The 16969-nt window shown below is 32.5% G+C and overlaps 2 protein-coding genes across 5 annotated transcripts; both read left to right on the top strand.

Annotated features, from left to right (window-relative positions):
• The first annotated feature begins 4779 nt into the window (after nucleotides 1–4779).
• Nucleotides 4780–12569, top strand: LOC111279910 (ubiquitin carboxyl-terminal hydrolase 2-like). Of its 4 annotated transcripts, none has more exons than XR_016334546.1 (4): nucleotides 4780–5034; nucleotides 5445–8294; nucleotides 10638–10979; nucleotides 12434–12569. XR_016334546.1 is itself a non-coding variant. In XM_089756110.1 (4 exons), the coding sequence occupies exons 2-3, from the start codon at nucleotides 5452–5454 to the stop codon at nucleotides 8464–8466; spliced, it is 2847 nt and encodes a 948-aa protein (XP_089612236.1). In that variant the 5' UTR covers nucleotides 4780–5034; nucleotides 5445–5451; the 3' UTR covers nucleotides 8467–8514; nucleotides 10638–10744. The 4 variants fall into 4 exon arrangements, 2 of the variants coding, with proteins under 2 accessions (XP_089612236.1, XP_022722709.2); XR_016334547.1 differs by lacking the exon at nucleotides 12434–12569 and adding an exon at nucleotides 8463–8619 and having other exon boundaries at nucleotides 10638–10744; XM_089756110.1 differs by lacking the exon at nucleotides 12434–12569 and adding an exon at nucleotides 8463–8514 and having other exon boundaries at nucleotides 10638–10744.
• LOC111279912 (PLASMODESMATA CALLOSE-BINDING PROTEIN 2-like) lies at nucleotides 12427–16892 on the top strand. The gene is made up of 3 exons (XM_022866978.2): nucleotides 12427–12739; nucleotides 12838–12871; nucleotides 16359–16892. The coding sequence occupies exons 1-3, from the start codon at nucleotides 12427–12429 to the stop codon at nucleotides 16609–16611; spliced, it is 600 nt and encodes a 199-aa protein (XP_022722713.1). The 3' UTR covers nucleotides 16612–16892.
• Nucleotides 16893–16969: the final 77 nt, after the last annotated feature.

Below are 16969 nucleotides of genomic sequence, written 5' to 3'. Positions count from 1 at the left end.
AATAACTCTATTCAATTTTTTAAAGGAATTATTCAAAACGTTTTCTAGCCAAAATTCAAGACATTTTTGGTCAGAAACTCTTGAATAATCTTCAAAAAAATTGAAGGGGATTATTAAAGGTGGCCAAAAACGCCTTTAGTAATCCCCTTCAATTTTTTTGGAGATTAAACACCTTGAATAATTCAAAAAAAAAAATCAAAGGGGATTATTCAAAGTAATTTTAGCCAGAAACACTTTGAATAATTCAATTCAATTTTTTATGAGGGATTATTCAAGTCTAATAAAAAATTTCTTGAATAATCTAAAAACAATAGTAAAAGATTATTAAAGATGTTTTTTTTTTACGAAAAACGTCTTAATAATTCTTCAAAAAATAAAGGGATTATTCAATGTATTTTTTAGCTAAAAAAGCCTTGAATAATTCAAAAAAAAAAATGAAAGGGGATTATTCAAGGCATTTTTGGCCAGAAAATGCCTTGAATAATCTCCAAAAAAATTAGAGGGGATTATTAAAGGTGTTTTTGACTAAAAACACTTTGAATAATAATAAAAAAATGGAATGAGATTATTTAAGGCGTTTTTGATCAAAAACTCCTTGAATAATCCCATTCAAATTTTTTAAGATTATTTAAGGTATTTTTAGCCAAAAATACTTTGAATAATCTCAAAAACGCCTTCAATAATCACACTTTCCCGCTATTAAAATTTACTTGAATTTCAATCCCATGAGACCTTTTTTTGTTTTTTTTTCTTACTTATTTCTTCTATTTTTGCTAATTTTGTGTCACTTTTTTTCTCATTTTCCACCAAAGTTTCAGTCATTTTGTGATCAATTTTTATCTTCTTTCCTTTTATTTTCACAAATTTCAAGTTAGCTTTCTTACATTTTAGGTTAAATCCCTAAACTTTCAGTCTGATTTGTTGCTCAATTGGTAAGCTCTATTAGTAAGCTCCATTTCAACATTGGTAATTTTCAGTGTTTAACCATTCTTTTTCTTTTTTTTTTTTAACAATTTATTTCGTTATTACAGTTCTGAGTTTGGTTTTGTTTGATTGGTGAGAAAAATTCAAGATAGAACAAAAAATGAAAGAAACAAGATTTTTCTTTAAAAAACTTGAAATTGAACATTAAATTTAATTATAAACACGAATGAAATTTTAGGTTTAGTTTTTTTTTCAACAAAATATTTTTTAAATTATAAAAAAATTGTTACTTGTTAACATGAATTTATTTATTCATTCAAGATATCCTTAGGAAAGCATTCTGAAATAGTTTATTATGTTTTTTTTTTTTTTATCTTATCTTGGCATTTGTTTTGTTTTTCTAGATCATGGTGTTTGATGAAACGATTTAATCTTGCTTGAAAAAATTTGTTATGCATGAAAACCATCAACAACAGAAGATGGTAGTGATCAATGTGAGAAAAATCTTTCAATAAATGATAATGTTCCAAATATATGCAGTCATCAATTCTATCATTTTAAATTTTTGATTAATGTATTAAAATAATTTGAGTGTTATTGCATGTATTAAACTTTGTATTCCATCCATATTAAGATAAATTATGTATTTATAATATTCAGTTTATGAATTTAAGTTCATTTTTATTTCTTTTAATATTTTTATTTAATAATAATAATCAATATTAAAAAAAAATAAAAATTTTTTTTTTAATTTAGTAACATTTATACATAAAAATGCGTCTAAATGCCAAAATATAATGACACTTTTTATTATAAACGTCGTTAAATTTAGTGACATTTTTTTATTATAAACACCTCTAAGTTAGCGGCAATTTTCTAAAACCGTCGTTATTTTCTTTGACGCAGTTATAGACGACACTCCTAGAAATATTTTTGGCAAATTCTGTTAATCCTTTAGTGGCATTTATACACGTTGCTAAATGTGAAAAAAAAAATACCACTAAAAGCCTAATCCTTTGTAGTGTTTGTCCCTTCTAATCGGTGAAAAAATTCCCCAAATATAAATTTAGCCAAATCATTGATAACATCATGCATAATAAAATGGACTCGTCTCCACTTTAATTGTTGAAAAAATGACCGTGAGAGTAAACTCGTGAAGCATTCATCACCTACTTCTTCCATCTTTTTACTATTTTTTTTTGTTAGTAACATCCAATCTCGGACGCATTCTCGGATTTGAATTGCCAAATGCATATTTTGCAAACAACAATCAGCAATCCTCATCTGATTAATCATTAAGATGATGAGTTTGGAACCGGCCTCCTAATAGATGCAACATTTTGATGACGTGTTGTTACAAAAATTTTCTTAATTATTGCCCCAGAGTTGAAAGGATTTTTAAGCTCTTCCCATTCAACATATTTCTCATTCCAGATATCATCTAAAACAAGCAGAAATCCAACATTTCTCCTTCCAAATCAGTTGGAGCTGATTCAAGTCCTTGAGACCACAAGCCCCTGAAATAATCTGTTCAAAAATAGTTTTTGTTATCCTGAAAGCATCAAATTCCTCGTAAACACAAGCCAATGCTTTTGACTAAATTTATAATTTAAAATATAATATAATGACACAATATAAAAATAATAAAATAAAATATAAATATAAAATAATCAAGTTAAAATTTTAATGAAAATCATATATGAATTTAACTGAAACAAAAAATATATATATTTTATGTTTTTGTACATAAACAAATTGTGAAAATAATTTTTATGTAAAACAATATATAAATACACGAATTGCTATACCAATTCTCAAGCATGGCTTTAAATTCAAAGCATTGGTTGATTAATCCATTGTCATTGTATATCAACTTTGCAAGAGTGTTCTCATACCAACTCCACCCATTCCAGTCACATCATCTGACAGCAACTACTTCGTTATGGCTTCTTTCTCATTATCTGATCTGTACCAAAAACAGCACAGTCATCTACCAAAGAAGTTGCTGCTGATCTTTCAAGGGAAAACATTTGTCCCCCACCTTCTCTCAAACCAAGAACATATTTTTGTTTCACTAAAAAAAGTCAATCCCCTCAATGATCTCTTCTAGTTTATTTTGATTCCATCCCCTTATAATTGAATGGATTCAGAGAGGAAAAGAATCGACATACCTGAATTGCACTAGCTTGAATTTCAGCATCGAACCTTCTTTTAATAGCTTCTGTGCTAATCTGGTGCAACAGTTCTTATGCATCATAGACAGCATCTTTTAGCTCAGTGATCCATTTGTTCACATTTTTGTTTGCAATTTGCTTCTCCTCAGCATCATCCAGCACTGCACTGATAGATAGCAGAGCTATCTCCAACTTCTCCAGCAGCCTGTTTCTAATTTTCTTTCCTCTAATGAAGTCTAGGACCTCGCTAGAAGCTATCTTGTCAAACAGCACTTGAAGGGATGAAGCAAGAAAAGCTCCACCCATCAATGGCCCGGCCATGTTGAAAGACTTGAAGCAAAGAGTGGGAGGAAGAGCAGTTTGACACAAGGCAAAACCTTTGTGCTTAAATCAAGAATGATTGAAAGGGAAGCAGTGCCACAAAATTTTCCATGTCACTCAAGCACAAGCCAGAGGCCATAGTTGGTTTTATCATAACAGTGAAGAGAAGAAAAAGCATAAAAGAAAGCGAAATGCCCAAAGCATAACTTTTCTAGTACTTTTTGCGTTGTTCAAAGCATCATTTTAACTCATGTTGGAAAATTTAACTTTGTTATCGAATCAGATTGGAACAGTTTACAAAAAACGAGATTCTCAACGACCAAGCAGTTGGGAACTCAAGAAATTAAGGACCATCTTTTCCTACTTGTTCAAGGTACCTCAACATGTGCATCTACTCATAGAAGAATAGTTTGCTATCTCATTAAGTGACCAAAATTCTCATGATGCAGTTGAAGTGAACAGATTTTACATCTTTTGTATATTCTTAGAACTAAAAATTTATGTATTCATATTGTATAAAATATTAATAATTTATATATTTATATTATATTTTATTTAAAAATTATATATTATTATTTATGTCTGACATAAAATATTAAATATATATTTTTTATTTTATTAAATTTATTTATAATTTTATTGAAATTTTAAATTATATTATTATCATATTTTTTATTCATATTATTTCGTATAACCGAATTTTAAATTACCATATTTATATATAACATTGTATTTTGGTTATTCTTAATTTCTTATGTTTGAAAATTGAAACTAATTTATTGTTTTTCCCCTACAAGAAATTGTTTTTTAACTTTCTCTCTCAATGTGTCATTGATGGTCTTTTCAAGCAGCTATATATATAAATATATATAATAATAGGTATGTCATATATATATTTGTTGCAGACTAAAAAACTCCTTTTATTTCACGAAAGGAAGTGAGTGTGATCAAGAAATTTTGTTTCTTCACGTTACATCCGAATAATATTTGAATAAAATAATATTTTTTAAATAAAATAATATTTTTTTAAATAAATAAAATCATATTTAATTTTTAATAATATTAATTACAATATATTTAATTTTTAAAAATTAATAATTATTTACTAAATAAAATAATTTTAAATAAAAAATAATAAAATTATTTTGATAATAAAATCATATCAATAATTATATTATTAATATTATGATAACCTTATAAAAAATATCAAATGTTGTTTTAATATTTACTTCTAAAAGAAAACTTTTTTGCCAAAAAAAGGAAAAAATCCTTAGATGTTACCATTCGGTTTCAAGTTACGGCAGTTGTTGCTGTAGGTTTTTTTTTTTTTTTTTTTTTTCAACTTCACAGCCTTGCTTCTGTCTTTCTCCTGATGATTTGAGAGAGAGAGAGAGAGAGAGGGGGGAGGGAGGTAAACTTCGAGGGTAAGCCATCCAAACCCCTTAAAATGCCCACGCCACTTTTTCATCGTCTCCTTTCCTTCTTTACTTAGATCCTAAATCTCCAAAACCCCAGTTTTTTTGTTATCTTTTCTACTTCCCTCATGTAAACAAACCCTTTCTTACAAGATTTCTCTAAACAAATCTTTCTTGGTCCTCTTCCTCCAGATTTTCAGGTAAAGTTTCTTTCCTTTTTTCCTTTTCTCTGTTCTTTGTTTTTCAATCCTGGCGTTTTCTACAGTTTACATGCTCTTCCTTAGCTTTCTTTGCTTGACCTGCTTTGTCCTTAATTATAGTTTGGAAGCTTCTGTTTGCATTTAACTATCCAATAATCATCTGGGTCAGCTTCCAAATTTGCTTTCTTTATTGTTTTCTTTTGAATCTCTGCTTCTTCTTAGTAGATTGTTAGTTTGCGTATTTTCATGGATACTAGTCTATATCATATATGTAAAAGAAAGTAGATAATTTGGATTTTTTTTCATGTTTTTTCGTTTATTTTTTGATTGCTTCCGTTTTTTTTTTACAATTTTTTTTATTGCTTGGAGGGTTTAAGGTGTTTATGGTTATTTGAAATTGGTTTCTTTAGGAACTAAATGGGGAAAAGGGATAAGAGGAATCGTCGAGGACCTCCTAAGGAGAAAATGGTTGTGGCTGCCCAATCTCCAAAAGCTATACCTCAGGATAAAACTGCAAGTATTGAAAATGTTGATGATGGAGTTACTGCTGTAAAAGATAGGAAACCATGCCCCCATTTGGACAAAGGTTTTGACCTGAATAAATTGTTGACTAAACTTAGGTCCTCTGAACTTATTAGATGTGAGGATTGTAGGGAAAGCGGAAATGATAGGAGAGGAAGTAAGGGAAAGGGTAAACATGGGAAGAAGAAGGGAAGTGCTTTGGTTGATTCAAAATCTGAGTCAAAAGCCATTTGGGTTTGTTTGGAATGTGGACATTATGTGTGTGCTGGAGTTGGTTTGCCAACTGCTTCTACCACCCATGCTGTCTGTCATCGTAGACAAACCCGTCACAACTTGGTGATTCAGTGGGATAATCCTCAATTGAGGTGGTGCTTTGCTTGCAGTACATTCATTCCAGTTGAGAAAATGGAAGATAATGATGAACAAAAAGATGTTTTGTATGAGGTTGTAAAGTTAATTAAGGATCAATCATCTAAACCATCAGCAGCTGATGTTGAGGATATTTGGTTTGGAAGTGGCAGTGTTACCAGTTCAATCAAATCAGAAGGAACTATATCAAATTCTTTGGAAGGAAAAAGTGGCTATGTGGTTCGGGGTTTGGTTAATCTTGGGAATACATGCTTCTTTAATTCAGTAATGCAGAATCTTCTGGCTCTGGACAGGCTAAGGGACTACTTCTTGAATATGGATGCATCCATGGGGCAGCTAACTATTTCTTTGAAGAAGCTTTTTGCTGAAACAAAACCGGAGATGGGTTTGAAAAATGCTATCAATCCAAAACCCTTTTTGGGGTGCGTTTGTGCTAAGGCTCCCCAGTTTAGGGGCTATCAGCAACATGATAGTCATGAGTTGCTCCGTTGCTTGCTTGATGTGCTTTATATGGAAGAGTTAGCTCTGAAAAAACACACTAATGCTTCTAAAGATGATATTGTTACAGTAAAGCAGGATCTTACATTTGTGGATGCTGTATTTGGTGGTCAAATTTCTAGTACTCTTTGTTGTGAGGAATGTGGGCACTCCTCAACAGTGTATGAACCATTTTTAGATCTCTCACTTTCAGTTCCAACCAAGAAAACCCCATTTAAAAAGTCTCAACCAGTCTATCGAGCAAAGAAAACGAAGTTGCCACCAAAAAAAGTTGGCAGGGTTCGAGGAAAAGTTAACAAAGGTGCAGATCAGGCACCAGCTCAGGCTGTTACAACTCAATTTCCAAGCAGTGAATCTCCAGGCCTAGGACACGTAGCTGTGCCTCTGACAGAAACCATGGTGGCATCTTCCTGTGATTCTTCACTATCAAGTGCTATTGGCCCAAGCACTGAGGCCAATGAAATCAGTTCTGCTTCACAGAATCACCTAGATGTCGTGGAGTCTCAGAATGAACTAGTAATGGATGATACAATGAAGGAAAATGCAGTTGGGGCCGATGATTTTACTTGGATGGATTACCTTGTAATGGAGAATACACACCAGGAAAACGGTGCCGGGGCTGATGATTTTACTTGGATGGATTACCTTCAACAAGATGTAGTGGCTGACGAGAATGATTTGATTTCTCAAAATAACGATATTTCCCTTTTTCAAGATTCTGAGGACAAGGATCTGGTTCTGAATGAAGCTTTAGCAGAAAGTCATCAGGTTTCTTTACTCGAGGGGGAACCAAATCAAAAACCACATGATTCTTCTGGAAACCTTCAAGAAGATGAGCTTCCCTTGCTGGTTCAAGATTCTGAAATTCTATTGCTTCCTTACAAGGAAGAAAGTGCCGGTATTGAGGAGAGTGTGAGAGAAAATGAGGCCTCCTCATCAAATGCAGGTCATGGGCAAGAGGAAGTGGAGTTTGATGGCTTTGGTGACATGTTTAATGAGCCTGAAATTGCTGCAGGGCCCAGCATTGGGCCATCTTTGGCAAATGAAGTTACTGAAACTGGTTTTTTGGCTGGGAATATCAGTGATTCTGATCCTGATGAGGTTGATGATAGTGATTCTCCAGTAACTATAGAAAGCTGTTTGGCTCACTTCATAAAACCAGAGCTTCTTTCTGATGATAATGCTTGGAATTGTGAGAATTGTGCAAAAATTCTGCAACGTCAGAAGTTTAAAGCAAAGAAGAAGCAGGCTAAGATTTCAAAGAATTTAACCAATGGAGGTGAGACTCAAAGCCAATGTGAACCACTGAGTTTAGATAAGGAACTCCACTGTCCTAATGGAGTTAGATCCATTAGTAATGGAGATATAAGTAGTTCTGGTGAAAGCTTGGTTTTACATAATGAGATAACTGATTCTTTGAATCAAAATTGTATAAATGTTGAAAATGGTCAAACAAGTGAGCTAAATTCAGTTGTATCTAGATGCAAAGAAGGAAAATCTCAGATAGAAGATGCAAATCTGATAAAATCAAATTCTTCAGTCTTGTCGAAATCTTGCGGTCAAGAAAAATCTGGGGGAATCCAACCTGTTGGTTCTTGCTATGTTGAAAATCGTAATGATAAATTTCAGCAGAGTAATTCACAGATGGCTGAAAACTGTCAATCAGGGGAAAGTGATAATAAAGAGATGGACTCTGAAAACGTGAAGGTGAAGAGAAATGCAACAAAGAGGGTACTCATAAAAAAGGCCCCGCCTATTCTGACTATTCATTTGAAGAGGTTCAGTCAGGATGCTCGTGGTCGCTTAAGTAAATTAAATGGCCATGTCAATTTCAGAGAAACACTGGATCTTAGATCATATGTGGATCCCAGGTACCTTTCATATGTCTTAAAGTTCACAGCCTTGCTTCTTGTCAATTTTGTTCTCTTTTGCTTCCCTTTTTTCTTTTTTCCTAACCTCTTTAATAGGTAAATTCTTATATTTTAGTTATCTCTTGTATTCTTTTCATTTTGGTTGCCTCATTCCGTTTTAATTTGCAGATAGCTGCTAGCATTTACTTTTGGTCGGTGCAGTCTTATACTCTTGATCAATGTATGTCCTGTTTGTTAATACATGATTTTCTGGAAATTACATGAAATAGGCCCTTGTGGCAGAGTTTATTACATAAGAATGATGAACTCTCTGATGTTTAAAATGGTGAGAAACACTTCTACAGCATTTATGATACATATTCAAGATCTCTATAGAACACAATTTTAGGAATATCTTAGAGTTCAGTAATATTTGGCTTGTTTAAATTAATTATTGTTTCCCCTGTAGTGGGATGTCATTTTTTGTTTTTGTATTTGTCCTTTAAAATGCTTTATCTGTTGCAGTAAGTAAGCTAAAAGAGTGAATTAAACCGGAAGTAAGTTAAAAGGCTAGTTCGGAAAATAGAATAAGATGGTTCAACCAAAAAAAGGATAAATTTAATAGTATCCTATTTTGACCTTATTACCTGAATGGGATGGTTTGTTTCATTAAAGTGATATGAGCTTGTATTAGACAAAGCCGGTATCTTTTCCTCTCATAGCTCATTTTATTCCCTAGAGTTTTATTTTATGGCATCTCCAACTTTATTTGCTTTTGTGCCTTTTGAAAGTGAAAGTTGGCTATTTCTCTATTCCATTAATTTTGTTAAGAGTTAATGTTGTAGGAATGCCAACACAAGGCCATAGCAGTATCATAACCTGGCTGGCAATGTAAGAATTACTGAGCATGAATGTCCAGCCTCTCTCCTGAGCTTCTAAGCATCCCTGTAATATTTCTAAGGTTCTTGTTAATAATGATAATCATAACATACTAAATGGAAATTGGACATTATGGTGAGGATTAAAGTTTTGTAATTAAGTTGGAGAAAATTTCAATATGCTCCCAATAAAAGAACTTTAAATTCTAATATTTTCCACCTTGAAGCGCTGTCCTTTTACTATTGAACATTATCTGTAGTAATTGCTCTACTGAGCTATATTATGGATGTGATTTATTTGCACCTTAGGTGAGTGGATGAGATGGTCTAAACTCTTGTAACCATTGAGAGATCTGGAACACTGGCCTGAGTTTATGTTTTTAGATGAAGTTCTAAACAAGAAATCAGGAGACCTATCCTAGCTAGTGATATTTCCAAAAATCTGCCTTTTGAATTTCTTTTGGGAAACATGTGATTTTTTTTTTTTTTTTTGGTCTTCTGCATGTTCACTACATACTCTTTCTTGGTGCTTCTTTCTTTCCCTATCTCTTTATATATATATATATATATAGAGAGAGAGAGAGAGAGAGGCGCATACCTCCTTGGCTATTTCTGCATTGTGTCTCTCGTTATCACCTACTTTTCTTTGTTTCAATCTCCGTCTGTTTGCATGAGCGCATTATCACATGTGCGTAGACTTGTGCATGTTTCTAGACATTTATGCATGTATTTGGATATTGAAGACCTTGCTACTTGCTTTGGATGGTACATTACTGCATAGTAGTCCATCACTAGTTTGGCTTTCCATACAAGAGTTCAAAGTTTCAAGGAACCTCTATATTTATCTTAATTTGTTTTAGTTTTGGAAACCACCATTCATTATATTATCTCTCCAAGTTAGTTGCGCATAAGTCCAACTTTTATGCATGGGATCTTTTGAATGCATGCCAAAGTATCCTTTTTGAAATAGATGTTTTTAGAGCTATAGCTCAAGCAATATAGAAGCCATAATATCCCATATAAAAACCAGGGATGGTTTTCTATGTATGTGATATACTGAGTTTTGTTGGAGATTTACGTGATATAACTAGTATATTACACTTGATGCATCCATTTCTCTCAATACCTTTTCTGTAAGGCAGCTAGACCTCCTGCTAAGTGATTTAAGGGATAAAGCTTATAGCTGTCCTTTTATGCCCTGAAATCGTTGAACTCTTGATAATGTTCCTACCAAGGATTATTTTGATTGTAATTTGCTTACAGACCAGCATGTCTCAAGCACGTCAAAATCTAATTATGATTAGTTCTTGAAGTTCTGTCAATTTTGAAAGCTGAGTGCGAAATGATATAAACACACACACAGACACACATTGTCTGTTAAATCTGTTGTTAGTTAAAAATATGAGGCTATGCTAATGAAAAACAAAGAACAAGCAAAAGAAAAACATTGATCTATATGATTTACAAACGTGTTTAAAATTTGCAGGTGTGAAGACAGGGATAATTGTATTTACCATCTGGTCGGGGTCGTGGAGCATTTGGGGACAATGAGAGGTGGCCACTACACTGCATACGTAAAAAGAGGTGAGAAGAGGAAGGAGAAGAACGAGACTGAACATGTAATTTCTCCGTGGTATTATGTGAGTGATGATTACGTGCGCCAAGTATCACTCGAAGAAGTTCTCCGATGTGAGGCGTACATCTTATTCTATGAAAAAATTTGAGAGAAGCACTTTGTTCCATACTTGTTCTGTTTCTTAGTGACACCAGGGGGGCGGGCTAAAAGTAGCAGACCCCCAGAGAAGAAAGAAATACAAGAAAGGCCGAGGTGAGTGTACAACAACAATTACCATACAATGATATACCCATTTTTGACATGAAATTATATCCTCAGAAAAGCTTCAGTATTCCTTTTTTAATTAGTCTTAGTGCCTTGAAAACTCAGTTCCTGATTAATTGATGTTATTTTTTGTTGGAATTTACTTGTCAAATTGCTACATTGGCTGTTTTCCAGATGAATATTCCAATTAATGATGAAGCTGTGGCTAAAGTTTTGCATTAACAGTTGGAAAATATGAGCTTTGGATTGAATTTCATCTTGTGATAGCATTTGCTCATTAATGTGGCTAGCCTATGTTACCTACATTTTCAGCCTTTTTTAAAAAAATATTTTATATTTTATTTTTTCCCTAAAGATTTTGTACCTATAATTTTTTTAAGGTATTCACAAACCCATTTTGCTGTTAATTTTTGAAAATTTATAGAAATTTACTATTAATTTTTGAAAATTTTGTTGATTATATTATTTCTTTTTCATAATTTCCCCTGCTTCCCCTCTTCTCTCTTTTTCCATTTCTCCCAGTGATATGAAAAAAAAAAAAAAAAAAAAAACCCAATTAGGCCTAATTTGATTGTCAAATAACAGCAAATTAGGACTTTTATTGGGACTTGATGAAAAATAATACTAAAACCTAACTTTAATATAATGTTTTAAAATTTTCATTTTCTACAAGTTGATGGACAAATATCTCCATAGTGTTCAAAAGATATGTTATTTTCTCATGAAGAAGATTCAATCTGATAAGAAAATCGAGAATCGAGTTCTATCAGAATTCGGAGCTCCAATTGTGGTGCACCATGGATAACAGAGAATCCAATATCACTTCAAAAAGAAATGGGTCATTTTGTAAAAACGAATTTTTGAATGATTATAAATCTTTTTAAAAATAAATTTTTAAAAAGTTTTAGATCCAAAAATTTATTTTCCAAAAATTATGATTTTTCAAAAATTTATTTTCATAAAATTATAAAATTCCAAAAAAAAATTACGAGAATAATAATTAAATAATTTTATTTAAAAGATTTTTAAAAAAAATTAGAATATGAAGAAAAAATAATAAAAATGCATTTAGGAGTACTCTACTCTGTCCCTTTTTCTCATCAAGGCCAATAATCAACCCACAAATATATTTAATAATTTTGTGTATTTATTTTATATCACTTATTAAACACAAAATTATCATATTATATATAAAATACTTTTTATTAAAATTTTAAATAGTAGATTTTTATTAATTTTTGTCGTATTACGTGTAAAATTACGAAATCTACCATGAAAATCCCTTCGAAACCATAGTAAAAATATAAGCTTGCTAAAAAAGCTAACGAAAAGCAGAAAAGAAAGAAAAGAGAGCTCTTCTCCTCTCCCTCTTAGCTTCTTTTTCTTCTGGACTCTTCTGAATATCTCTCTTGCTTTACCAACTTAACTCTTCGCCATGGCAGTAACAGTCCTGAAGCTGGTATTGTTCTTGCTCTCCTTGCTAGTAAACAGCTTCTTGGTTGTTCAAGGAACAAGCTGGTGTGTGGCCAGGAGTGATGCAAGTAACCAAGCTCTGCAAACTGCACTAGACTATGCATGTGGCTCTGGTGCTGACTGCACCCCTATTCAGTCAAATGGCCTTTGTTTTCTTCCCAACACTATCCTGGCTCATGCTTCTTATGCTTTCAATAGCTACTACCAGCGTATGGCCATGGCACCTGGTTCCTGTGACTTTGCTGGCACTGCCAATATTGCTAAAACTGATCCCAGTTTGTTCTTTCCCTACAACTTTCTTTTCCTTTTTCTGTTAACTTCTAGAAATGAGCTTTTGCTTATTTAGTTATGCTTTTTTGGTTTTGTTTTGTAGGTTTTGGATCTTGTATGTACCCATCTTCTCAAAGGTATGCACGTTTTTTCTCTCTTCCATTGTTAAAAATCTGTCTTTAAAACATGTTATGTGCAACAAAAAACTTGGGTTTCCACTATTTTCAGCAGATTTTGATTTTTTTTTTTTTGTATGTCGCGTAGTCTTGCCAGGTATGCTAGTACTAATGATGGAGTTAAATCTTTGCACAACCAATGGTTGTGATTCTCGAGAGTGACTGAGCTTCTCTGCTGGTTCTATAATTTGATAGATCTCTAACCGTCCATCTTTTCCAGATAACAGTCGTCACTTTTTGCATGTCAGTTTCACTAGGCTTATGTCTGGTCTCTTCTTTCCATGCCTCGGGTTTCCCACTTTGTTTTTACTGTTTTACTTCTGTTTTGTTTTGTTGGGACCAGCTCAGTTTTTTTAACCGTTGGATGGTACACCTTGTCCAAGGACATCCAACGGTTGGATGGTACACCTTGTCCAAGGACATCCAACGGTTGATATAATCTTGATATGGGACATTGGAGTTACCCGTGGCTCTGTTTCTTGGTCTTGGGTAATGATGCAAATCTGATTTTACTCTGTTCTGTTAATGATGCTTAGGTTCTGTCTAGCAATAGATGTCTCATGTTTAATTATCGGTGAGATTAATTGTAATGAAAATAAAAATATGATTAAAAATTGTATATACTAAAATTTTTAATTATTTAATATTTATAAAATTAATAAAATAATTTAAAAAATATTAAATTATTTTAATGTTAGGTAATAATTTTGTTAATAAAAAATTAAAAATTAATAATATATTAAATAATATTTTTATTATATTAAATTAATAAAATTATTTTACATTTTTAAATAAAGAATTAAAAATAAAAATAAAAATAAAAATAAAAATTTTTGTATTTATAATATAATTTTAAGGATTAAAAAAATGAGGTAATAGGTCATTGGATCAAAAATATCAGTTGCTCACCGATACAATTGCACCATTCTAGTGACATCTAAATGACTCTTTAATGCTATTTAGCATGGACTTTCTAAGCAATTGCACCTTTATTAGAGGTCCGTTGCAATCTAAATTAGCTCTAAAAGACTTTTGTATTGCACAATTCTACATCGTCAAATTGCCCTTAAATGGACTTAGGTGGTCTTCTCAGGCTAAAACTCACTTTTTTATCAATACTCAAACTAGAAAAAAGAAAATGTAATGCACATATTGAACCCAAAAATGAGGTTTCAAAGTTAATATGGATTGCAACACACCTCTAGTGAAGATGCAATTGCCTTGAAAGTTTGTGTCAAATGGCATTGGAGTGACATTTGGATGCCACTGGAATACTACAATTGTACTAGTGGGCAACTGATCATTTTTGGTCTAGTGGCTTATTGGCCTCCACTTTTCTTTTGTCCTTAAAATTATATTGTAAATACGAAATATTCCTACTTCTATTGTACTAAATGAACCTTAACTATAGTTAGATTGTTCAATCTCAAAGTATCATGTAATACTTGCACAAAAATAAAAAGTATCATGTAATAGTTACATGTTACAAATTGTTGGTACTCATGTGTAATACCATGTGTGTATTGCATGGAAGGTTGAGATTGGACAAGTTAATGGTTCCCACTTTGAGGTTTTTGTTGCAAGATTCTTTTTTAAGTAGAAAAATATTATTAATGTTATAAAATTCCAAGGAAATGTTAAAGACTAATTAATCTTAGCTATCCATGCGTCATTACATGTAGTAACATTTGTGTATGTATCCCTCAGAGGTTAGGATTTTAATAGTGTCAATAGACAATCGTCTTTAACAACTTTCTTGGATCTCTAGCAATAGATATTATAGAAAAACGTAACTAATGTTGTAAACTTTTGAAAAAATGGCAATGCCTTTTGTTTGGGGGGAGAGAAAGCAAAGGGCATTACACTCAAATTCAATGAAGAAAAGAGTCATATCCAAAAGCATAATATTTTTTTGGTACAAAAGGGCCGCAATCTAACAATAGGGAAAAGGGTTGCAAGTTCTTATATTTTAATTTCAAATTTGCTGGATGCCACCTTTTAAGGGTGGCTGGATTGGGAAAGCATAATATTGATCTTATAGAATTTTCAATTTGTTATGGTTGAGATGGCTAGCAGAGGAAAAAAAAGGGAAAAAAAAAGTACTACTATAGCACTATAGTTTTTTCTTTTCAAAATAAAATTGTAGTGCATAATTAGATCACATGATTCATCCGTAAATTGCAGTCAACATAGATGTATTGTTTCTTTATCAAAAGAAAATGTTACATGAATATATAAAATGACAGCACTTTATTTGGTTGTTGTTTTTAAAAGGCAACTAAAGTAATGAAATATAATGCTTTTAAGTTGTGTTTTATTTGATACACTTAACTACAAGTCTAAACAAGATCAAGTTTGTTTCGATTCACATATTTTATCTTGGAGGTAGAAAAATGTTTGTATAACTAGTCTTTGTTCAACGTAAGACGACAAAGCACGTTTTTCTTGCTTTGTAGAGTAAATTACTAGAGGGGAGTGATCCTCACTACGATTAAAAAATAGGGGACTTTTCACTGCAATTACATGATAAGAGTAGTGAAGATCCTTATTGTTTTTTAATAATGGCGACGGTTCTTCCATTATACAAGTAGGATGGCCATACTTCGGCCAATTACCCAATTTGAGTACATAATCATTTTGCTACTACAACTCATGGTCCTGTGGTTAGCTACATAGTTGCTCTTTTGATGTAGGGAATAAGGCTGCTAGCCAAAGCACTTTAAGGCAGATGGGATTGTGGGAAAGCATGGCATCAAGAATGCAGATGCCATACTGTGTGTCCCATAGACCATCTTGTACCGTAATACTTGGCTCAAAGCATGTCCACTAGTGGCTTGAAATAGAATAGATTGAGAAAGAAGTTGGTGTTAATTTTGGTTTAATGGAAATATATAAATATCTATATATTCTAATAATCAAAACAAACAATTAGGATTGTCTGTTTCAAATATTGTACTTCTAGCATTTGTTTCACTTTTCAAGCATGCTTTTTGATTAGTTATGGGAAATTTGGAAGGATATGAATTACTGCTATGTTATGATGGACTTTGACTTGGGAGCATATCACAAATAATCATTCTATTGTGCAATTAACCAATTATAATTCAGAATTGTGTGGGATCCATCATAATTTTATATGGAGTTTTACACATATAGGGGATTCCTACATAATTTTTTTATTATAATTGGACAATTGTAAAAAGAATTGTACGTAAAATGTTCCTGAACTTTGCTTGGTTTAGTCCCTCTTGTTATGCAAAAATCACTTGTCTAAACTCTAAATCTGTCATTCAACAGTTCTGGATTTTTGACAAATACCAACCAAATTCGATTAATGTAAGCTTGACCGGATTTTATTTGAGATTCTTACACATGTTCGAAACACTTGTATGTTACCCTATTCTCTACAATTTGTGCAATTTAACAGCTTGAGTTATGGATTTTACAGCAAAGCTGGAGGGATGGCTACACCAACAACACCAACAACAGTGACAAACAACCCGAATGTACCGACAACTACGACAACTACACCAATCAATGGCGATAGCAGTACCGGAATAAATAACCCTGGACTGACCCCTCCAGTACCCACAACAGATGAATCCCAGGCTTCATTGGACTGTATAGTCGCCACAAGCTCGATGTCCATCATGCTCTTACTTGTTCTATCATTTATTTTGCACCCAATATGGATCTTTTGAGCCCAGCTGCATGAACCAATGACAGGAAGAGGCATTTTTGTTAGAAGATGGAGCCTTCTTTCTAGCTTTATGGAACAAAATCCCATGATTTCAATCTTTTAGTTCTGTTCACATGGTTAATCTAGAGATCTGATCTAGCATTATGAGTATCACGAAGCTAGAGCTACCACTAGCAAGATCTCTGTTAGAATCCAACCTTCTTAGCTCTTAAATTCAATTCAAATTTTCATTCTTACTCGTTTGTTTACTGGAGCATATGTGAGAAGTGTAGACAAACAGCTATGTATCTATGGATTTTCTTCTGAAGAATCTTGATCTTTTCTGGATTTGATCACCACCAGTTTATTGGCAATCTGAT

This window comes from Durio zibethinus, chromosome 27, assembly GCF_047325235.1.
Source record: "Durio zibethinus cultivar Kanyao isolate XHJ-2024 chromosome 27, ASM4732523v1, whole genome shotgun sequence".
NCBI lineage: Eukaryota > Viridiplantae > Streptophyta > Magnoliopsida > Malvales > Malvaceae > Durio > Durio zibethinus.
This window is presented reverse-complemented; position numbering and strand designations above follow the sequence as displayed.